Source organism: Nyctereutes procyonoides, unplaced genomic scaffold, assembly GCF_905146905.1.
Source record: "Nyctereutes procyonoides isolate TBG_1078 unplaced genomic scaffold, NYPRO_anot_genome, whole genome shotgun sequence".
NCBI classification, from domain to species: Eukaryota; Metazoa; Chordata; class Mammalia; order Carnivora; family Canidae; genus Nyctereutes; species Nyctereutes procyonoides.
Window position 1 is genome coordinate 53,201,716 of NW_026575046.1, and position 19,808 is coordinate 53,221,523.

Genomic DNA, 19,808 nt, shown 5'->3' on the forward strand with positions numbered 1-19,808 from the left:
CTCAAAACCGCCCCAGAATGTAGAGTAGGGAAGACCTTTGCATTTGCAATCTCCTGGGAAGGGGATGGGGTCTGGAGGTCGGTTGGAGTAGCCCCAGGGGGGTGGGGGTGACAGGACTCAGGCTTCCCGGGTGCCCCGCTTATAGCCCCCCAGGCTACAATGCCTCGGATTTCTCTTATGCTCCATGGAGGCTGATGACTAGGGAGATGTGTGCCCAGCCACCAGCTTCCAGCAGAGCCGACAGAGCTGGGAGCCCCCCTGTCACTGGAGTAAGTCCCTCCTCACTGTCCTGTGGAGGGACTTTGGAGTTGTTCCAGGCAGGTCTTGCCTCATCGACCTAGAGGAGACGTTGATTTCTTTCTTAGGCTTTAGGGTTGGGGGTAAAAGACAACATGGGAAGCTGACAGACTCTGAGTCTTTGCAGAGAATGGCAGTGAATCCAAGGCTCCCTCTGCCTCCATCCTGCCACACACATTGTATCTGCTGTTAGGCCCAGTGTGGGCACAACCCAGCCGGAAAGGGCTCTGGGCACAGGTGGGGCACATGAAATAATATTGAGCACTTTCTACATACCAGCAATGTATTGAATATTTAAGCCTCTCAAAGCTTGGGAAAGTGGAATTTATTTCCCTATTATAGGGTAATGAAACTGAGGCTAGTGATTTGCTCAATATCAATCAAGCTAGTTTTCTGCAAAACATTAGACAATGGGAGATTACTCTCTCCTCTCTCCTAAGGAGAGTATGAAGTGACAGGGACAAGAAGGGTTCCATTTTAAGAGGTGTTCAGAGAAGGCTGGGCTGATAGGCTGACGGTGGGATTGTACAGTGGGTGTTACTGAGCAGGGGTGGCTAGTAGTTGGATCTTATTTTACAAGAATTACAGTTGAAGGGCCCAAGGGCAGACCCTTCAGGGAGAGCAGAGCTGGGGCTGGTGCAGCGATCCAGGGAGATGATGGTGTTGTGGACCAGTGGGGTAGGGGTGGAGGTGCTGAGTGGCCAGCTCTAGATCTATCTTGAAGAATCCAGACAAATTGGATGGGGGAGCTCAAGTGTGGTTCTAAACTGGGGACAAAGGTAAGAGGGGAAAGCAGCTTCATCACTGAGTCTTCTCTCCACTGTAGGTAAATGTTATTACTCCTATCACAGATGAGGGAGGGAGGCCACTTAGGGCCAGGAATGACCCCTAAAGCAATCAGACGGGAAGAAATGGAGCAGGAATTAAAACCCTGGAATGTCTTCCTCCAAAGCCCATTCCAAAGACTCCCAAGGCTGGGTGGGTCCCTGAGAATCCCTGTGGTGGTCTTGGAGGCAAACACAGCCTGTTACTTGCAGAAGGGTCTTGAGTGGTTCACTTCTACCTTATTCATTAGATTCATTAGGTTGAATTGGATGAAATTAGTAAGCCTTGCCATTCCCCATGATTGACTCCCTTTGAGGGCCAGAAAGCTCCAGGCTGAGGGAGTGGCCTGTGTAAGGGCTGGAGTGTGAGACCCTCAGATGATCCCAGAGTATGAGAAGGGAGGGGGGTAGAGGAGGAGGAAGAAGGAAGGGAACAGGTTGATGATGGGGACTTAGGCCCATGTAGGAAGTGTGTTTGTGACCTCAAGGGCTCCTGGGGATCCCAAAAAGAAAGACTTTAATCAGAGGGGGGATGGATCAAATCTGTGCTTTTGAAGTAGCCTTTGGTTTCCTTGGGGTAGGTGCATTACAAGGGGGAAGGATCGTGAGTGGAATTAAAAGGAGAAGGTCCTAGGATGTCCCAGGAGGCCTGAGGGGCTTGGAGAAAACTGACAGGAGCCCAGGGCAGATGTGTCCCCTGACAGGAGAATGAGCAGAGAGACCCCAAGGCAGCTTCCACATGTGTGGTATGGATGTGGAAAGAGGGCCTGAGGAGGAGAGAAGCAGAGCTTCAAGATTCATTCATTCTAAGGACATTGGAACTCTGGACGTTGTCACTTGTGGGCGCATTGGGGATGGGAGAGGAGCTCACAGCTGCTTTTCCTGGTGTTAAAAAATAAACTGAAGCACTTTATAATTTTTAAGAATTTGAGCACACATGGATTTGAATTAGGAAACACAGAAACCTCAGTTGTTAGGAATACTCCACTGACAGGATCCAGTGTCAAGGTTTATATAGAGAAGACGGGGAAACAAATCAAAGAACTTATTTGAATGATTATAGTTTAAGCAGTTACCTTAATTGGGAAAGCTTAATTGGCTATTTGTAATTGGTGCATATGCAGGCTTTCAAAGCATTAGAGCCTCCTCAGTCCAATGGCTCTTTGTATAAATATTTAATAATTCCTCCTTCTTGGTCATCCTCTCACACAAGACAGACTAACCTAAAATTGGGTATTAGTGCCGCTCTTGGTTACCATTAGGGTTAAGCTGTTCGTCTCTTGTGAAACTCATAGGTAATGAAGTCAGACACATTAAAAGAATCATTTTTGCTGTTCATCTATTCATCTTTTTTCCTGTTTCTCTAAGTGCAGTGAGACCAGCTGATATACTGATAATGTTTGTGGACATATATTTAAGACCCTTGAGAGAATACAGCACACCAGGGAGACTACCATGCTATCAGGAGGATAATAGCAAGAGACTGAAGTATGTTCTTCATCATTTTTGAAATTTCTCCAAAAGAGTCAGTCTAGAAGTTGAGTTGGTAGTTCATTACAATTCATTCAACCGATCTCTTAGTAATGAGAATAGGTAAGTTCTGTTAAACAATGATGTCTCATTCTCAGTGATAGATTTGCAGGTGGACACTCAAAGTTAGACTTACACTGTGCGAGTAGTCGGGTATCTAAGAAGAGGCATTTCTATGGATACAAAAGAAAATGGCTTATGGTTGGAGCCATGGTTCTGGCTTATGGTTCTGGGTCCAGAGAGCAGCCAGTTGAGAAGATTTCCAGACATTAGGCTTCTAGATGTGGGCTCAAAGCATCTTGTATAATTTGAATGTCTCTGGTGATGTCATGGGGCGTTTAAGTGATTATTCTGAGTGACTTATTTGTGTTTGAGCCATTGTGTGGATTTCTGTGAGGTTTATATCAAGTTATTCAGCTCAGTTTATGGGGCTTTAGAAAAGGACAGTTTTTGATCTTTGTAATTTCAAAACAAAAGGGTGAAAGAAAATAAAAAACATTAGTTTGGAGAGTTGTAGACAGATACTGGAGGAAAATGGAAGAAATTAGGATCCATTTTACAAGTAAGTAGATAACACCACCTCAAAAACAATGAAAAGGTCTAGATTCTGATATCCGTGAGAGTGTGTTATGATTCTCTACTGAGTTTGAATTTTTCTTTCTACAATTGCCCCAATTTCTAGCAAAAATAATCACAGTAAGACTAAGTTGTTTGCAAAATCACTCTAGTCTCATTAAACTGATTTGATTATTTGCATAAGTGAAGCAAGAATAGTGATTTTATGTGTAATCTCAAATATGGTATTCCAATTAAAACTTTGATGATACTTAAGGGCATATCCATGCAGTACTGAGTGTGGTATATTCTGTAACTCTAATGTCAAGACACAGTGATAACAAGTGTTCGAGCTCTGCCCTGGAATCAATAGTGCTCAGTTCTCTACTCTTGAGATTGTTTGGGGAAAAAAAGATAAGTGGGCTTTGAATCACTTCTAGAGCAGATTTCTGTTCTCATAAAGACTCAATTTATAACATAACAGCTTTTTTAATTGTACAAATAATTGGATTGCTGTCTGAATGATACCAGAGGGTTAACTCATCCTGATTACATTCTCCCAATTTGCTTCTCTTTATCAGGGAGATTTTCTCAACATCATCACCAGTGCTTGTTATCTCTGGTCTTTCTAATGATAGCTATTTTAATAGATTTAAGGTGATATCACACTGTGATTTTGTTTTAAACTTCCCTGATTAGTGATGTTGATTGAGCACCTTGTCACGTTACTCTTGACCATTTGAATATCTTTTTCAGAAAAATGTCTCTTCAAGCTTTTTACCTACTTTATTGGATTTTTGCCCCCGCACATATTTAAAATAATTGTTTTGTCTTTTTCTAATAAGTGTGTTGCCTGGGTTCTTCAGGGATGGTTTCTGTAAATTTATATAATTCCTTTAAATGAGCAGTGTTTTCCTATTTCTTTGTATGTTTTGTGATTTTTTTTGTTGTAGATAATTGGGTTGTGAATTATTATGTAACTCTATAAATCAGAAGTCCACATTTGTTTGAAGGCATTTTTGGTTTTGTTTGTTACTATATAAGTGTATAGCAATCCATTTGTTTTGAGACTTTTCCAAACTACTCTTATAAAGAATATTCCTTGTTGGGTGTGATCACTGGATTGTCTTCCATTCTGCTTAACTTATGCTAATATTTAGACAGAGATTTCCTTGAATACCAGGAGATTAAACAAATATAAATCCACCACAAAAATTTTTTTAAAAGAAAGAAAAAACACAGAGATTGACCACCTCACCCAAGTTTTGAAGAATGATTCTGTGCATAAAGGAACTAAAGTGGAAGCCAATAGGAATGAGAAGCTGAAAGTAGGGACAGAAGGGAGCTGTGACTTTCCTTGCTGGTTGAAGCATGATGACACCAGAACAGGACTATCCTGGGCCTGTTCCAGCCCCTCCCGTAGTAGTGGGGCTTGAAAAGGTTTTCTGTATCCAGAGTGGCTCAGCTTTGCAGGCTGATGGGAAAGAAGAAAATAAAATAGTCTGAGTAACACATCTCTGTGGCTGAAGACAGGGTTCCCACTAATGTGTTGGTAAGTGAGGGGCCAAGAGAATAATGTATCAAAATCACTGGGGACTTTTCCATCCTCCTTCCTTCCCTGCCTAGAAGCCCCAGCTAACATGACCAACCATCCGAGTCTCACCAGAAGTCCCTCATCCTCAAGCATGGTCTATGTGGTCATCCTCCCTACTGCTTACACTGATGATAGTCACTGCCAAGGTGACCCAGCAAGGTTGCTGAGAGTGTGTGGCAGACATCACCTATGTGGGCTGGGGATGAGCTTGCTAAAGGGACTGTGGGAGGTAGGGAGGCAGAAATACTGCCCCCCCTGATGGAGGCACATAATCCTTCTGATCAATGCCATTTTGGTTTTCAGGTCAGAAACTGCAAAAGACTCCTGGAAGGACATTTACACCTTTGTGGAGAAAATGGTGAAGAAGTACCCAAAGTAGGCTTGTGTTTCCCTCTGCCAGGCAGAGTACACAGCTCTTTGACTCGGTGGGCATGGGCACCCCTCGGGTCAGGAGCACAGATCCCAGGGCAGTGTCTAGAAGCAGGAAAGAAGATCAGATCACAGTCTTCCATTGGGTCATGGCAACTTTGACTGGCTCCTGCCTGAGAGTCAGGCCATAATGCTGGGGATATGGTCTGCCCTTGAGGACTTCACAGATTGGGAAACAGGAAAACCAGTAAGAAAAGCAAAGGATTTATATGACAAGCTTAAAAAAAAAAAGGAAGAATTTTAATTCAAGGATGGCTGCCAGGAAGATGTGGCAAATTAACTAAGCTTTGACAGATGGAAAGACAGGGTAATAGGAACCATCAGGGAGACTTCTTATGGAGCGAGTGGTCTGTTTGGCTGAAGAGTAGGATTAACCCAGGGAATTGCTGGGAGATGAGACTGGACAGTTCAGCTTGGGGCAAAGGCCATGTTGGCCCATAGTACCTGGCCACAAGGCTCAGATTTCCTGCTGTGAGCAAAAAGGAGCTACAGATGATCTTGAGCAGGGAACAGACTTGATCAAGATGGTGCTCCAAGGAAAAATATCTGATAATAGTAGTAAAATGTCTTGGAACAAAAGGCTAGAGCAGTAGGGAGCTGAGCTAGAGGCCTACGGTAGCATTTTATCTAAGAGGTATTGAGACCAAAAGACAGAGGCCAAGAGCAAGAAAGGGAGGGATGTACATGAATGGCTGTCAAACAAGAATAATCTCTTGGAGATGAGAGAAAGGTAAGAAAGGTACAGAGCAGGGAAAAGGATGAATGTCCAAAGAATTTTACAGTACAAAAGAGGCCACTTATAAGAACCTCATGCAGGAGTGTAGTACTAAACGAGTAGCACTAAACAGTAAATCAGAGGGTGAAGTACTAAACGAGTCTACCTCCTTGTGCATGTAGCACAAATGAGCCTTATCTTTATGCCTATGTATGTTTTTGTGTCTGTTGTGTGACTTTTTGGGTGTTGTGAGTATAAAGATGGAACAGGATGCTATTCTGGTGCTCTGCCTTGAAGGCCGCACAACTAACAGGCATCTGAATCTTGCACCAAATTTACGAGAACTTCTAGGATTTGGAGAATGGGCTACAGAGGAGAAGAACTGTGGAGGGATGCATGGAAATGGGCATAGATGCCCTGCCTGGTTGCATTGAACCCGTTTTTATTGAACTTCTTTGGTTTCATTTGGAGCCTGTTTCAATGGCTTCTCACAAGCAAATGCTTCCTCCCCAGCCCAAAACTGAGGGTGTCCTTCATCACCTACTCCACAGAGGGCCGCACGCTCATGAAACTCACCTCAGACAAGTAAGTTCTTATTTGATCCTGGAGGGCCAGGCCTTGGGGAAAGCCAGGAAACTAAGAGGTTCCCTGGGAAGCCCACTGGAGTGCAGGCTAGGCAGGTCTGGACTCCCCTCATTGTGCACCCTGACCCCCAGCTCCAGTTCACCAGCCCTCTCTGCCCCCTGGCTGCACTAACAGGGCCAACCCTGCCCAACCAGACGATCTCCACTCCTGTAAGGCTTCTCCTGCATCTATCCCGAGTCCCTTCTATCTGCACACTTTCTTGTTCATAGAACAGACTGGCTGTGAGGACTCCCTGGAAAGTGTAGGGCACGCATGAAGATTCCTTACAAACACCGATCCATGTTGGGCACCTGCTCTCCTGATTTATTTTCTGCCCTGGGACAGTGGGGGATAACAGGGACATAGAATCATAACCAAGGAGGAAGGGATGAATGGCTTTGAAGTGTTAATGGTCTAGGTGAAAGGGATCTTGCTTCCTTCCTTGGTGGGTCTGAGACAGGGGAGCCCATGACTGGGTCCTGAACACCAAGGTGGGATAGGGTGCTGGAGAAAGGCATGATATACCCACATCCACAGGGTCCATGGTGGACACAACAGTTTGCCCAAAAGCCTGCAGGTGAGAAGGTATGGAGTCTCTGAATACCAAGGAGGTTAGATTTTCAAGAACACACATTACTAGACCCCAAATCAGAGGGTGAAGTCCTAAATGAGGTTGAGCATCCTTAGGGCTGATTGTGGCCATCCTTGCGGCCAAGCACCCCTTTCAGCACCATGGAGAGAAGCCAGGAGCAGCAGCAATTAGCGATGTCAGTGCACGGAGACTGCACACAGTCGGACTCCAGGACATGCGGGGTAGGGGCTGGGTGCCAGGCTCTAGTGGAGGTGTGCATCTGTGCCTGTGTGTGATTTGTGTCCAGGCCAGAGAGACCTGAGTGAGTCTGCAGTGGCAGGAAACAAGTCCGCTGGGAGGGAGGCTGGCAGGTGGCAGAGAGCTGCAAGGCTGCCGGGCAGGGGGCTCTGGGGGAGGAACTGCTTCTTGGGGAGGGGGAGACCTCTGCCTTCTCCAAGGAGGGGGGCTCGGGGCCCAGATGTGAGAAGCTGTGGGGGGGGCTCAGGAAGGGCCTCCCAGTCCTCTCTGGAGAGTGAACATAATGACCTCCTCCACAAGTGAGGACTCAGGAGTGGCAGTGGTGCCCAGGAGAGTGGAAAGCATGTGAAATTGGGGATGGGGCAAGATGTACAGCTGGGAAGACAGCTCATGGTCAGATCAGAGCCCTGAAAGTTGCCAGCTCCTGAGAAACCCACAGGATCTTGACTCGAGTGAGGCTCAGCCTGGGATTGGCCTTCCCAGATGTGCCCCACTGCCTAGTTGTTCAGGAGGCCTGTGGCAGACATCCCAAATGGGCCCTGGCATGCGGAGAGCATCCGGGGCGGGGGGACAGTGTTACCTGATACAAGTGTGACTCGGGAGGGTCTACAGAACGTGGGACCAGAGCTGGGTCTTTGCTTGGTGTTGTCTCAGCCCTTTCTGCTGAGAGAGAGAGAGTAGGCTGGGAAGAGGGCTTAGTTCTGGATGCCAGAGAAGCCAGACAGCACAGGGGCTAGGAAGCCCCCAGGGATGCTGGCAGGAGGGTGACAACAGGGCAGAGATGGAGTGGCCCCAGGGATGAGATGGGTATTAAAGAGGAAGAGGGACCACTGGGGACAAGGAGCCTGGAGCCCCTTCCATGGGGCCCCAGTGGCTCCAGGACAGCTTGGGGCTGCTTTTAATATCACCCAAAATTATACCTCAAGCCCTTTTCTGATTTTTTCAGAAATAAAATCCGCGATGGTCTTGCTGAGCTCCAGAACATAGTGCCTACGGGAGCCACACACATGCAGGAAGGATTCATAAAGGTACCAGGTCCCGGGGTCTGAGGGCCTGTGCTTTGTGGCGTCCTTACAGCATTCCTGGGTCCTCTCACTGGCCTCCCCCAATGCTGCTTTGTTTCCTTGCAGGTAAACGAGCAGATCGAAGAGGCAAACTCTGGAGGTGAGCTGCCCAGTGACTTCACTGTGGGCAGGTGTGGGGACAGAGCCAGGCCCGGGCCAGCGAGGTCTGAGGCGGCCCTCATGGGCCCCTTCCCGGCACTGAGCCATGGAGCAGGGTGCTGTCCTCTATGGGCCTCGGCTTTCTCCTCTGTGCAGCAAGGATAGAACCCCCCCACCCCCACCCAAAACGCCCTGGGACCGGGCACGTACCTCCTTAGTTCTTGGTAACCGTGAGGTGCGTGACCTACCCTTGGCTGCCTCGCCAAGAAAGGAGGAGCCGGGGGACCTGCAGCAGACAAAATTCCAGTTTTTGAAAAAAAGTGCTGGGTTTCCCTCTTGCTGCCCACACTATGTGATCACATCTCTGGCCCTGATCCCTTTTCCCTTCAGTCCCTTCCCTTTGGCACACGTTGTCCCGTGACTGTGTCTCCAACACTGTACGAGGCTGCTCTCCGCCAGAACAGTCATCTGGACTGTGGGGTGGCAGCCCTTGCCAGGAAAGGAGGGCCTGGTGGGGAAAGGCGCTGAGCTGGCGGGGGCCCCGCAGCCCAGGAGTGGACCCCTGGGCCTGCAGACCCAGCAGGACTTCCCGCAGGTGCTGCCCCAAGCCGGAGCCGGAGCCGGAGCCAGGGCCAGGCTTCCCACTGCGCTGCGGGCATCTGGTACAGTCGAGTCTGGCTGTCCATCCCTTTGCTCACCTGAGAGGCTGACGCCTGTCCAGGGACGTGGCTGGGGTCACCGTGCGGGCCACGGTTGCACGTCTGGTCACGGCGCTGGTTCAGGAGGCAGGGTCAGGGAAGGGCTGAGTGTTGCCCTGGGTCACGCAGGTCCTGGCTGCAGCCTCCTGTCCCTCTGGGCGTCTTGCTGGCGGGCCCCTGGGGCGGCCTCTGGGCTGCAGGACTGGGGGGCGGGGCAGCCTGTGGGGTCGCCCTGGGGGCCTGGCTGACCAGGATGCCCCCTGCTGCCTCCGCAGGCCCAAGTACTTCCAACCTGATTATTACTGTGACCACGGCTCCGATACCATCCACGTCACTACCAATGATTAATTTCGAAGTGAGTCCAGCCCATAATTACTAGCATTTCACTGCATGTACTCAGGTATTTTATACTGAAAGCCTTATTTCTCTCAGGTCAGCAAGGCTGTGAGGATGAAGAGCACAGTGTATTTTGTGGCTTACAAGGACTATAAGAAAGAGGAGGTAATTTGGAGCAGGTAACCAGGTGCCCCCTGTGAGCCTAGATGAGAAAAGCTCTCAACGGCATTATTCCCAGGGTTGCCCGATGATGCTAACCCGCCCCTATTGGCTACAGATAGCCACTCCGGAAATGAATAACACGCTTGTAAGGCCTACACAGCAGAGGTGCAGGTGGAAGGGATTTCCAACTTCCCTAAGGGTGGGTGCTGGCTGATGGCAGGGGCTGGCCCTCGGAATCTAACACCGCATGAGATGAGAAACTGTCTGTTGGGATGTGGATTTCTTACTTACCCTCTGGCTGTGGCCCACCTCACCTCGTCTCCTTTGTAGCTGAGGAATATTGTTCAGACGCCATCTCAAGTGTACGAGGCAGAGCGGTTCCTGTCTCTGAACCGCATGCTTAACTCGGTGAGTGCAGGCTCAGTATGAGAAGGAGGGGAGGGCGGCTCCTTTCACGCCACCCCCTTCCCTGTCTCTGACCTGCCACCCTTCTCTTCTCCAGCTCGTGGGAAATTCCTGTACAAAAGTTACAAGTGAGACGACTTACTTCGTGTGTTTAAAAGGTAAGAGTTAGAGTCAGTTTTAGAGACAGAATGACGTGGTACGTGTGCATGTGCTCGTGTGTCCCTTCTGCTCAAAATCTGGAACCTCACCCTGCCTTCCTTCCATGCACTGAGTCTTCCCAGAGTGACAGGACCCCGTGAGAGCGGCAGTGCCCGGGCACAGATGGCACGGCTGCAGAGCTGGGGTGATGACTGTGCAGGGCCCCAAGGGCCGTGGGGCACACACCATAGGAAGGAGGCACCCGGGCAGACGGTGGGCAGGGTGCGAGCTCCCCGAGGGGCGCAGGCCCTGGGGGTCCCGGGCCGTTGGCAGCCCTGCCCTCAGCGGCCACCCCCCACATCCCCCGTCACATGCTGCCACAAGCTGCCACAAGCACACTGGCCCACCTTCCCCAGGAGGCTGCCAGTAGCCAGGTCCCCTCAGGGCACTGTGGCTCAGGACTCCCCGGCTGTGGAGCTGAGGACCCTGTCGGGGATCAGAGGGGGCTCCTCCCTGGAAAGGCTGTGGGGGAGCAGCTCAGACCTGGAACGGGGGCACGGGGGGCGCAGGTGGGAGCTGCACTGGGCCCCCGAGATCCTCCCCTGCCCTCTCTTGGCCTCGGCTCCATCCCCGTAACTGGGTGAGTGACGCTGAGCTCGTGGGACCTGGAAGATGAAGGGAAGTGGATGTGGGCCCATGGGAGATGCTTAGCTAGTGGGTGATGTGGTTTGGGCTGCACGCCGTGGTCCACACCTCAGGCTGGCACGGAGCTGCCCACGTCTGCTCCCTCGTGCCTGCTCGCTGGGCAGGAAGCCTCTGCCCTGTTTCCTGCTCTGGAGCCCGGCGTCCCCACACGCCACCATCCAATTTCCCCTCTCTGCCCACGTCTAAGCACACAGGGGGTGTGAGCGTGCCAGTCGGCCTTGCAGGGAGAGAACGTGCCGGAATGCAGCTTGTAAATGAGGCTTCTGTGGGCTGACGGCAGCAGCCATGCCCAGGTGGCCTAGCTGGGCGGGCCAGAGGGTTCACAGGGGACAAGCCCAAGTGCTCCGTGGCTCGACAGGGCCTGTGTCGCGGGGCAGGGGCCTGATCTGTGAGCAGTGAGCACACAGCCTGGCACCATCGGGCTCAGGTGTGGGCTCCGTGTGGGGGACAGGACGTGTCCCTGAGGGACATCCAGCCCGGTCTGCACGGTCGGTTCCCTCAGCAGTCCTTGGGGGCCAGCTGGCGCCATGAGCAGACCGCAGGACGGCTGTGTCACAGCAGACCCCGCGTGATGGGCTGCGGGGAGGGGGCTGCCTAAGGGGGAGCGCTGGCCCCCAGGGAGCCCCCAGGCTGAAGCCAAGCAACACAGACCCTGGGATGGCAGGTGTTCCCGTGGTCCCAGAAGCCGCTACTCTGGGTCCTTAGGACACGTACACAGACTGCAATGTTCACCCCTGAGCTTGGAATGAGGGGGAAGGCCTGAAGTCCGGGCAGCAGGCAGCCGACTTGGAACCCCGCCCTGGTCCACGGGCAGCACAAAGCCCGGAGGCGGGACAGCCCTGAAAGGCCCTGCTGCTGTGTGGCCTTGGGAGTCACCAAGCGAGGGTGGAGTGAACCGTGGGGACGTACTGGGCCGGCTGGGAGCCGCGGCTGAGGTGGGGGCTGACTGCTGGGGGCTCCCTGGAAACCCCTCCATCACCTGCTGGCTCTAGGCCAAGCCCTAAGCGGCCCTCTCTGGTCTCCCTGCTGTTGGCTTCAGCCCCGGGGGCTGCTGGCGACCCCAGTATGTCATGTGTCCACGTGGAGGGGAAGCACTTTCCTAACCCTGGGTGGGGGGGTGAGGGTCCTTGCGGCCTGGGGGGCGGGGGGCAGAGGAAGTGTAATCCTCGGACAGACTTCCAGAACCGCGGCGGAGACAGGACTTCTCTGTCCGGAGGGGATTCCTCTGCGGGGTCCTGGGCTCCTTGCCTCCCTGCCCTGGCGTCTCCAGCCTGCCAGGCAGAGAGGGAGACAGGAAAAGGAGGAAACCCCAGGCATCAGAAAGTCATCTAGGCACCAGGTCTGGACAGCTGCTCAGGCCTGGGACAGGGCTGTCTGCAGCCCCGAGGTCCTGGTTCTTCTCTCATTCCTGTGGGAGACCCCACGGAGCACCCTGCTTGCACCCCCTCAGTAAGTCTGTGGGCACTGGGCAGAGAAGCACAGGGCTGGCATGCCCCCAGGTAGGAGATAAAGCAGAGATGGAGACGCGGAGCCTCCTGAGAGCGCAGGGCCCTGAGCACTCAGTGGACCTTCAGGGACAGTGGGAGAGGATCGGGACCCGCAGCGTCACTCACGTTGGTTTGACAGGGTTGCTTCTTCATTTGAAGTCCCTGGGGATGGGGCTTGGCATGACCTGCTATTCCTGCAGACCAAGGGAAGGCAGCCTCAGCCCTGCATCACACGTACCCTTGAATGTTGCCTTTTCAGAAGACTACAGTATACGGTACAGAATACCCAGCTCCTATCAAAGCAGGAAGGATGAAATTCTTTGCAGATATAAGTTGAAAGACAACAGTGTCTATGGTAAGCAGCCCCCTTGGTGCCTCCACGTGACATATGCCCCCTCCCCCGGGGCTTCCTCCCCCCGGGCTGCCCTCCCCCAGCCGCCAGGCCTCTCGAGCCCTACTGTCCCCTCACTGTGGACATGGTGAGCATAGGGCCGTGTACGCAGTGCCAGGGCCCCCTGCTGGGAACCTGGCCACCTGGACCCGAAGCTGGGCGGTCCTCAGCCCCCGGCAGTACCACAGCCTCCTGGAGCAGGGCTTCACCCCTGCCAGGGGGCTCTGGCTGCCACCCGTGCCCCAGAGCTGCGTGCCCATCCTGCCCTGAGCAGCAAGGACCCCAGGCCCGAGGCTCCCTCGGGGCCAGGTGCACGGGCCTTCCCAGGAGTGTCTGCACGGTCCCAGGGTTGAGAGAGGGCGCCAGCTGCCAGGCCCGGGCCCCGGGATCCTGGCGCAGGCACACGTCCCGGGGTGACTTTCACCACATGGGGATCCTGCTCTTGGCTCGTCTTTTCTCTCCTGTGACACGGGGCCCGGGTGGCATTGAGCGACCTGAGCCACGTGGCCTATGTGAGCAGGCGACTGGGAGCTGCACCCGTGTGCTGGCCGGGTGGCCTGAGGAAGCCACGAGCGGCAGGCAGATGTGCCCTCAGCGCGGAGGGCCTGTGGCCTCCCCAGAGGCGGGGCTGGGGCCCCTGTGTGTGCTGCCCAGCTCCTCCAGTTAGCCCCCCCGCCCCCGTGGCCGTTGGACCCCAGTACATGGTGTTCAGGGCCCTCTGGTCAAGGCAGAGCTGCCTGCAGCCAGCACGTCATTGCAGGTCAGCGTCTTCGTGGGGTTGGCCTCCCCTTCCCCTCTCAGGGCCTCCCGGGGCTTCTTGCTGTGGCAGCACTTGTCACTCTGCGATTCTTGTGTTCTTGCTTATGTCACGGTCCCTCTCCCTCCAGGCCCTCCCAGCTGAGGTCCTTGGGAGCGGCCCTCGGCCCTTTCCCTTCCAACCGGAGCACTTCCCCGGGCCTGGTGTGCAGGGGGACAGGGAAGGCAGGAAGAGAGCCAGTGTGTGCGCCAGAGAGTGAGCTCTGCTCCCAGGATCTGGCAGGAGGGGAGGAGGGGGACGGCTGCACCCCCTGACAGTGTTCCCTCCTGATTCTCTTTTAGAAAAAAAACCCTACCGTATAAGTCAAAACAATATATTTTGCCCAAGACACGAATTTCAGAAGGATGGAGAGTAAGTGCCCAAGGTTGCGAACAGATGAGCAATTTTTCATTTTCTTTTTACCATCCTGAGATGTACAGAACGTGGGTGCTGAGGTCATCATGTGTTTGTTTGTGGGAGGGCCCTGGCAGGTGCAGCTTCTGCCCGAGGTGTTTCCCCAGAGGTGATCAGAGATTCCCTATGACCCAGATGTTCCTAAGGAGGATAGAATTTGGGAGAAGGTGCCCCAGGGCTGTACCTTTGCTCCAGGCAGCCTTTCAAAGATAAAGAGCATACTCTATAAATAGAGAAGAAGCAGGATGGGGACACCAAGCCGCCCTTCCTGGGCACTTGGCCCATGACAGTGAAGACCTCTGACCCCATCAGCGCTCCTCATGCCTGCTCAGCCTTTACCTAGAGGTTGACCTTGCAATGCATAGGTTCAGCCCCCCGAACCAGGCCGTGTGCTCCCTGGTGGCCCCAATACCTGTAGATCAAACTCATTATGCTGAGAAGAACTGTGGCTCTAGTTTTAGCCACGTACAAGGATAATGCCTATCCAGGTGAGTTCACCACCTGACCTTTCTGTATCTTAGGGTGCTCCAGAGTGATTACAGCCTGGACAATGGCAAGACCTATGAAGGCAACCTCAAGATCACTGCGATTTTCTGTGTGAGTGCCCAGGTGGGGCTCAGCCTCCCTCCTGGGCTGTTCAGAGGGCTGTGCTGCAGGAGCACACACCCGGGGAGTCAGCAGGGCTCACGACTGAGGACCTGGGGGAGTGGCTGGTGCAGGCCGCCTGGGGCCCTCAGTGCTTCGTCAGCAAGCTGTCCCCACACTCAGGCTGGAGCTGCCCTGGAGCGCCCCACAAGAGCTCCCCACACACACCCCCTGTGCAGGCCTTGCAGACACTCTGTGAGCCAAGGGTCCTGGGGGCACAGGAAGGGGACCATCAGAGCTCCGAGCAGACTCTAGAGGTGGTGCTGAGGCTGTGACACCTGCTTGCCCCCTGGCCACCTGCCCCAGCCCAGGCTAGTGCCGGGGAGCTCGGGGCCCCACCCTGCATCCCGGCTGGGCGCTGTGTGTGAGGGGCCGAGTCCAGGACCTGGGGGATACTGGGGCACTGCAGGCCCAGGCCCCAGGCAGAGGTCTGCGGGGGGCCAGCTGCAGGCCTGTGCAGCCGGGTGTGTTTCCAGGGCATGTGGGCAGCTGCTGACGGCCCCGAGCCCAGGCCCGCATGGGGCACCCCCGGTCATTTGGCAGAGGGCCTCAGCCTCCCCTGCCTCTGCAGCTTTCTCATGCTCCTCGGCTGTCCGTCTGCGCCACCTGTCCTGACCTCTGAAGGCCCCTGCTGTCCTGCCGCGGGGGGCAGCCCCAGGACTGCTTGGAGGGCCAGGGGCTCCACTCGGGGACAGGCCCGTGGAAAGGAAGGTGCCGCTCCCAGGTGCTCGCTCCTCGGAGCAGCAGGTCATGTGGGCACGGGGGCAGGGCAGCGGGACATGGGCGAGAGCGTCAGTGGGGAAGACCGTGCCTGGGATGAGGGGCGGCCGTGCCCTATTGCCACCACCAAGCGTCCAGTGCCGGCCCGGGAGGATCCCGGCAGCGCCAACAGGCCCCTGACCGAGTCTGCATGGTGCCCGCACCTGCCCCTCAGAGACCCCCCCCCCGGAGTCCGCCCGCGGCAGGCACATGCCCGAGGGACTCAGGAGGAGCCACAGCCCCCCATAGCCCCACGGGCCCGACCCTGCCTCCCCTCAGCTGCCCCATCCCTGGGGCTCAGACGCGCTCCCCACTTGCTCCCTGGCCCTGGGAAAGCAGACCACTTGGCTCCGGGCAGGGCCACACCGCCGTCAGCCGAGGCACGCAGGGAGGACTGGCCTTGTCACAGCACAGGGACCCTGATCCCTTGTCGGGCTGCGGGGCCCAGTCTCTGAGCAGGGCCAGCGGGGCCATCTGTGGCTCAGGGCTGCCAGGGTGCCTCAGGGTCCAGCCCAGCCTCCTGGTGCTCTGTGCTCTCTGCAGGTGGGGAAACCTGAGGCCACTGGGGCAGGCAGGCGGGGAGACCTGGCGTGGAGTCCCTGGGGACACACTCGGGAGGAGGCCACTCCTGCCCACCCTCGTCTCTGACATGTGAGCTTTTGTTACAGGATGATCCGTTACAAGATGTAGACAACCAGCCAGAGACCACGGTGCTCACAGTCGCCACAGCAGAGACCACAGTAACCACCGCAGAGACCCCGCGGACAACCACGGACGCCCTGACCACCACACAGTCGACCACGGAGCCCGTGACCACCATGCAGACCATCTCAGTTGTCAAACAGGAGAGCACGGCGAACACAGACATCCTTCCACATCACTTGGGGCCCACAGGCATCAGACCAAAAACCACACCGAAGGCCATTGTAACCACAGTGCCCATGGTCGTCACAGAGGACGTATATGCACTGGTGATCCTAACCTTGGGTGTGATCGTTCTGGTACTCTGCTGCTTCTACTGCTGCCTGAGGGTGAGTGGGCCCTGCCCGCACAGCCTGTGACACAGGCCCTCCCCAGACCACAGGGACCTGGGCCCCCCACCCTGAGATCCGCCCGTGGGCAGGTTCCCATCAGCTCCCAGGTCATCACATGAGCAGACTGGCTTCTATTCCAAAGCAGAGACTCCTCCCCCATCTAAGGCTCGACCTGCCTCCTGCATGTTTTTGCAAGTGCTTGTGAGCTGCCCTGGCTGCTGGGGAGAAGCCACTGCAGGGCCCGGGCCCCAGGGAGGCCTCCCAGCAGCCCGGCTTCGGGAGCGTCAGTGGGGAGGAGGCCTCTGGTGCTGAAGGAAGGGGCCAGGTCCTACGGGAGGCACTGAGGGCCCCGAAGGGGGTCCTGCTGGCCAAGAGGATCCCTGGCCTCTGAGGCAGTGAGCCCCGGACACCCACGGGGTCTCTGCCTGCATTCCCCGGGTCCGGCCCGTCTTCCTCAGCCATCACTAAGGGCCAGGGTGCAGGCCCCATGCTGGGCACCCGAGACAGGACTGCGGCTGCCCCCGGCCGGGCCCCCAGGAGCTCACCGCCTGGTGTCTGCCCTGCTATTGGTACCTGGGGCTGGAGGGCAAAAAGGTCACCTGCAGGGACGTGGCAAGCAGAGCCCCAGCAGAGGACAGGCAGTGGCCCCGGTGGGGGGGGGGAGCGGGGCAGACACCTGGCTGCTGGGTTTGCCAGGCCCGGGGCCAGAGCAGGTGCAAGGGGAGAAGCGGCAGAGGGAGGCTAGGACAGAGCACAGAAGCAGGACAAGGCGGTCCCCTTGCTGTGAGGGGTGTGCGGGCACGGAGAGGGCGTGGGCGCTGCCATCCCACAGGGGAGGCCGGGGAGGAGGATGGCTGTGGGTGGGAGGAGTGGGAGCAGGCGAGAGCTCCCATCTCCCGTGATGGACAAGCTGCTGACCTAACCACTGGCTGGGGTGCCTCTGCCGGGAAGGACCAGGCGCCCCAGGGCGCGTCTCCCAGCCCAACCTCCAGCAGGTCCTGCCCCCCTGATGCCCTGGGAGCCTGAGGCTCAGGGCGGTGCAGCGGCTGGGCCGAGACCCGCAGGCACGAGGTGGCAGAGGGTTCCCCGGAGCCCCTGCTGTGCCCCCCGCTGCTGAGCAGGGCTCTTGTGTGACGTGGAGCCGGCCCCGCACGCCCCCAACCCGCGCTCCTGTCTCTTTGACATTCCAGCCTTGCAAGGAGCTACCAGCAGTGCAGATAATACAAAGGGTAAGTCTGCCGTTGGGCCTGATGGTCAGCGTGCCCGGCACCCACGCCAACCTCTGCCCAGGGGATCCTGCTGCCTGTGGGACCCTGCGCCCCGGCCCTGCCACCTCCCAGCTACCTGCAGAGAGGGCAGCAGAGGGAGGCCCTACCCGGGGGGCAGGGGGCCTGGGGAGGACTCGAGGACTCTAGCCCTTCCCCAGTCAGCAGCGTGGCTGCTCCGGGGCCTGGGCCCCTGAACCCACACTGGAGGTAGCCTGCGGCAGCAGGCACAGTGACCCAAAGAAACGGGGCTTTGTCACTTCCCCACGGACAGTGTGGGGCGCTGCTGCCCCAGGTCTCCTGTGAGTTTTTGGGAAAAGAGCCTCTGGCCTCAGGACCCGATCTCCCCTTCGGCTCTGGTGTATGTTGGGCTGCATTTCCTTGATCTCCACCCCTGTCCCCTGGCAGGAGAGGGGCTTGGCTGGGGTTGGACGTCAGGGACTGCAGGTGGGAGGTTGGAGGGTGTGTTACCTGGCATCCAGCTGTGAGGCAGGCCCCGCCCAGGTGAGCACAGAGCAGGGGCAGGGGAACAGGCCAGCCCCAGGAGAAGTAGTTGGGTGGGGACACCGCATCCTGAGCAGGGCACCTGAGCCTCAGAGCTGGTAGGACACAGGCCTCCCTGCCCGGGGCGGTTCAAGAACAGGGTGCAGTGTCACCTGCTGAGAATGGAGCTCCCTGGGTCAGGTGGATGCAGCCCAGTGCCCTGCACGTGCCCCCAACAGCCCTCCGCATTTGCTGAGTGGGCACTGACAGGTGCTAACAACAGGTGTCGGGTGTCTATACCCTGGAGCTCCCTAACAAAGCAAAGTGTGCTTTCTCTTTCTAGGACTCCAACATGTGTACACACACATGTACCAGGCTGACCCTCCCCTCTTGTAGGTTCCAGGAGAACAACATGAGACGGATAGAGGTGAGAGGGGCCCTGGGGGTGCTGTGACCCCCAGGCTAGGCTGAGGGATGGGGTACAGCCAGGTCATGCATCCCATGAACTGTGGTTTTGGGGGAGACAACCTTTCTGGGCACTGACCTGATCCCTTGCACCAGAGGGCAAAGGGCATCACGATCCTGGGGCCCAGGGTCCCCCTTTGGGCAGCTCCGGGTTTGCAGATATGGGCGGCTGGCTGCAGCCCACCAGTCCTGGGCTCTCGGGGGCATCAGCAGCTCCCACAGTGGCCGCAGTTTCATTGGCCAGCAGGGGGATGAGCAAACACAAGCCCGGTCATAAACAGGCTCCCATGGGTCAGAGACAGTTTTATAGGAAAATCCTGAGCAAGGTCGTTCCCCTATTAAAAGTACCCAGAAATGACAGCGGCACCTGTGAGCGGGAGTCTGCTGCGCAGGGTGAGAATGGAGCTGACGATGTTGTCCTCGGGGCCCAGTGAGGTGGGGGGACCAGGGCCTCCCAGAGGTTGGGGCCTGAAGGAGAGGTCCTTACGCCGGGACCTGCCAGGGCCCTGTCCTTGAGGGGGCTCCCGGCCCTGCAGGGGGCCCTGAGCACAGGGCTGGGGAGGCCCAGGCGCCCAGGATGAGGGGCACGTGCTCCAGGTCCCAGGATCATCTGTGACGGAAGTGATGCCGGCCCCAGGCCCTGCCCCCCGTGGGGGCTGCTGGGCGACCTCAATGTGTGCCCGTGGCCAGGGCGCTCTGGGGCATCACGCCAGGGAGGCTCCACGCCTCTGCAGGGCACCCTGTGCCTTGGAGCTCCCTCACGGTCACGTCTGCTTTTCAGGGCAAGCTGGACACCTTGTGTGACTTTGTTCAATGCTGCAATCAGATGCCGTTGCTGTGGCATCAGCCCAGGAGCAAGGTGAGCGGGCCCAGGGGTGCTTCCACGGGCAGGGGCATATTTGCTCTTTGCCTGTGACAGCGGCACGATGGGTCGGTGGCTCAGAGCCCGTGTCTGGGCATCTGCCAACACAGGAGAGGTGGTGCCCGTGAGCCGTCCAGGCCAGTCCCGGGCTCCGCACCTGCATTTTCCTGCTGGTCATCCCCATGGCAATGGGTGCTTTCTTA

The 19,808-nt window shown here is 56.1% G+C and overlaps 1 protein-coding gene across 1 annotated transcript in view; it reads left to right on the forward strand.

Moving 5' to 3' along the window:
* The window catches only part of LOC129509405 (uncharacterized), a 36,243-nt gene that overhangs the window by 13,377 nt on the left and 3,058 nt on the right, over positions 1–19,808 (forward strand). Inside the window, exons 8-22 of the mRNA XM_055324855.1 lie at positions 5,104–5,175; positions 6,458–6,529; positions 8,344–8,425; positions 8,528–8,561; positions 9,534–9,613; positions 9,691–9,759; positions 10,087–10,164; positions 10,259–10,319; positions 12,751–12,846; positions 13,981–14,050; positions 14,614–14,689; positions 16,165–16,527; positions 17,721–17,759; positions 18,622–18,705; positions 19,525–19,602. Of these exons, the coding sequence (XP_055180830.1) occupies positions 5,104–5,175; positions 6,458–6,529; positions 8,344–8,425; positions 8,528–8,561; positions 9,534–9,613; positions 9,691–9,759; positions 10,087–10,164; positions 10,259–10,319; positions 12,751–12,846; positions 13,981–14,050; positions 14,614–14,689; positions 16,165–16,527; positions 17,721–17,759; positions 18,622–18,705; positions 19,525–19,602 (1,354 nt within the window). The remainder of the gene's footprint in view (positions 1–5,103; positions 5,176–6,457; positions 6,530–8,343; positions 8,426–8,527; positions 8,562–9,533; positions 9,614–9,690; positions 9,760–10,086; positions 10,165–10,258; positions 10,320–12,750; positions 12,847–13,980; positions 14,051–14,613; positions 14,690–16,164; positions 16,528–17,720; positions 17,760–18,621; positions 18,706–19,524; positions 19,603–19,808) is intronic.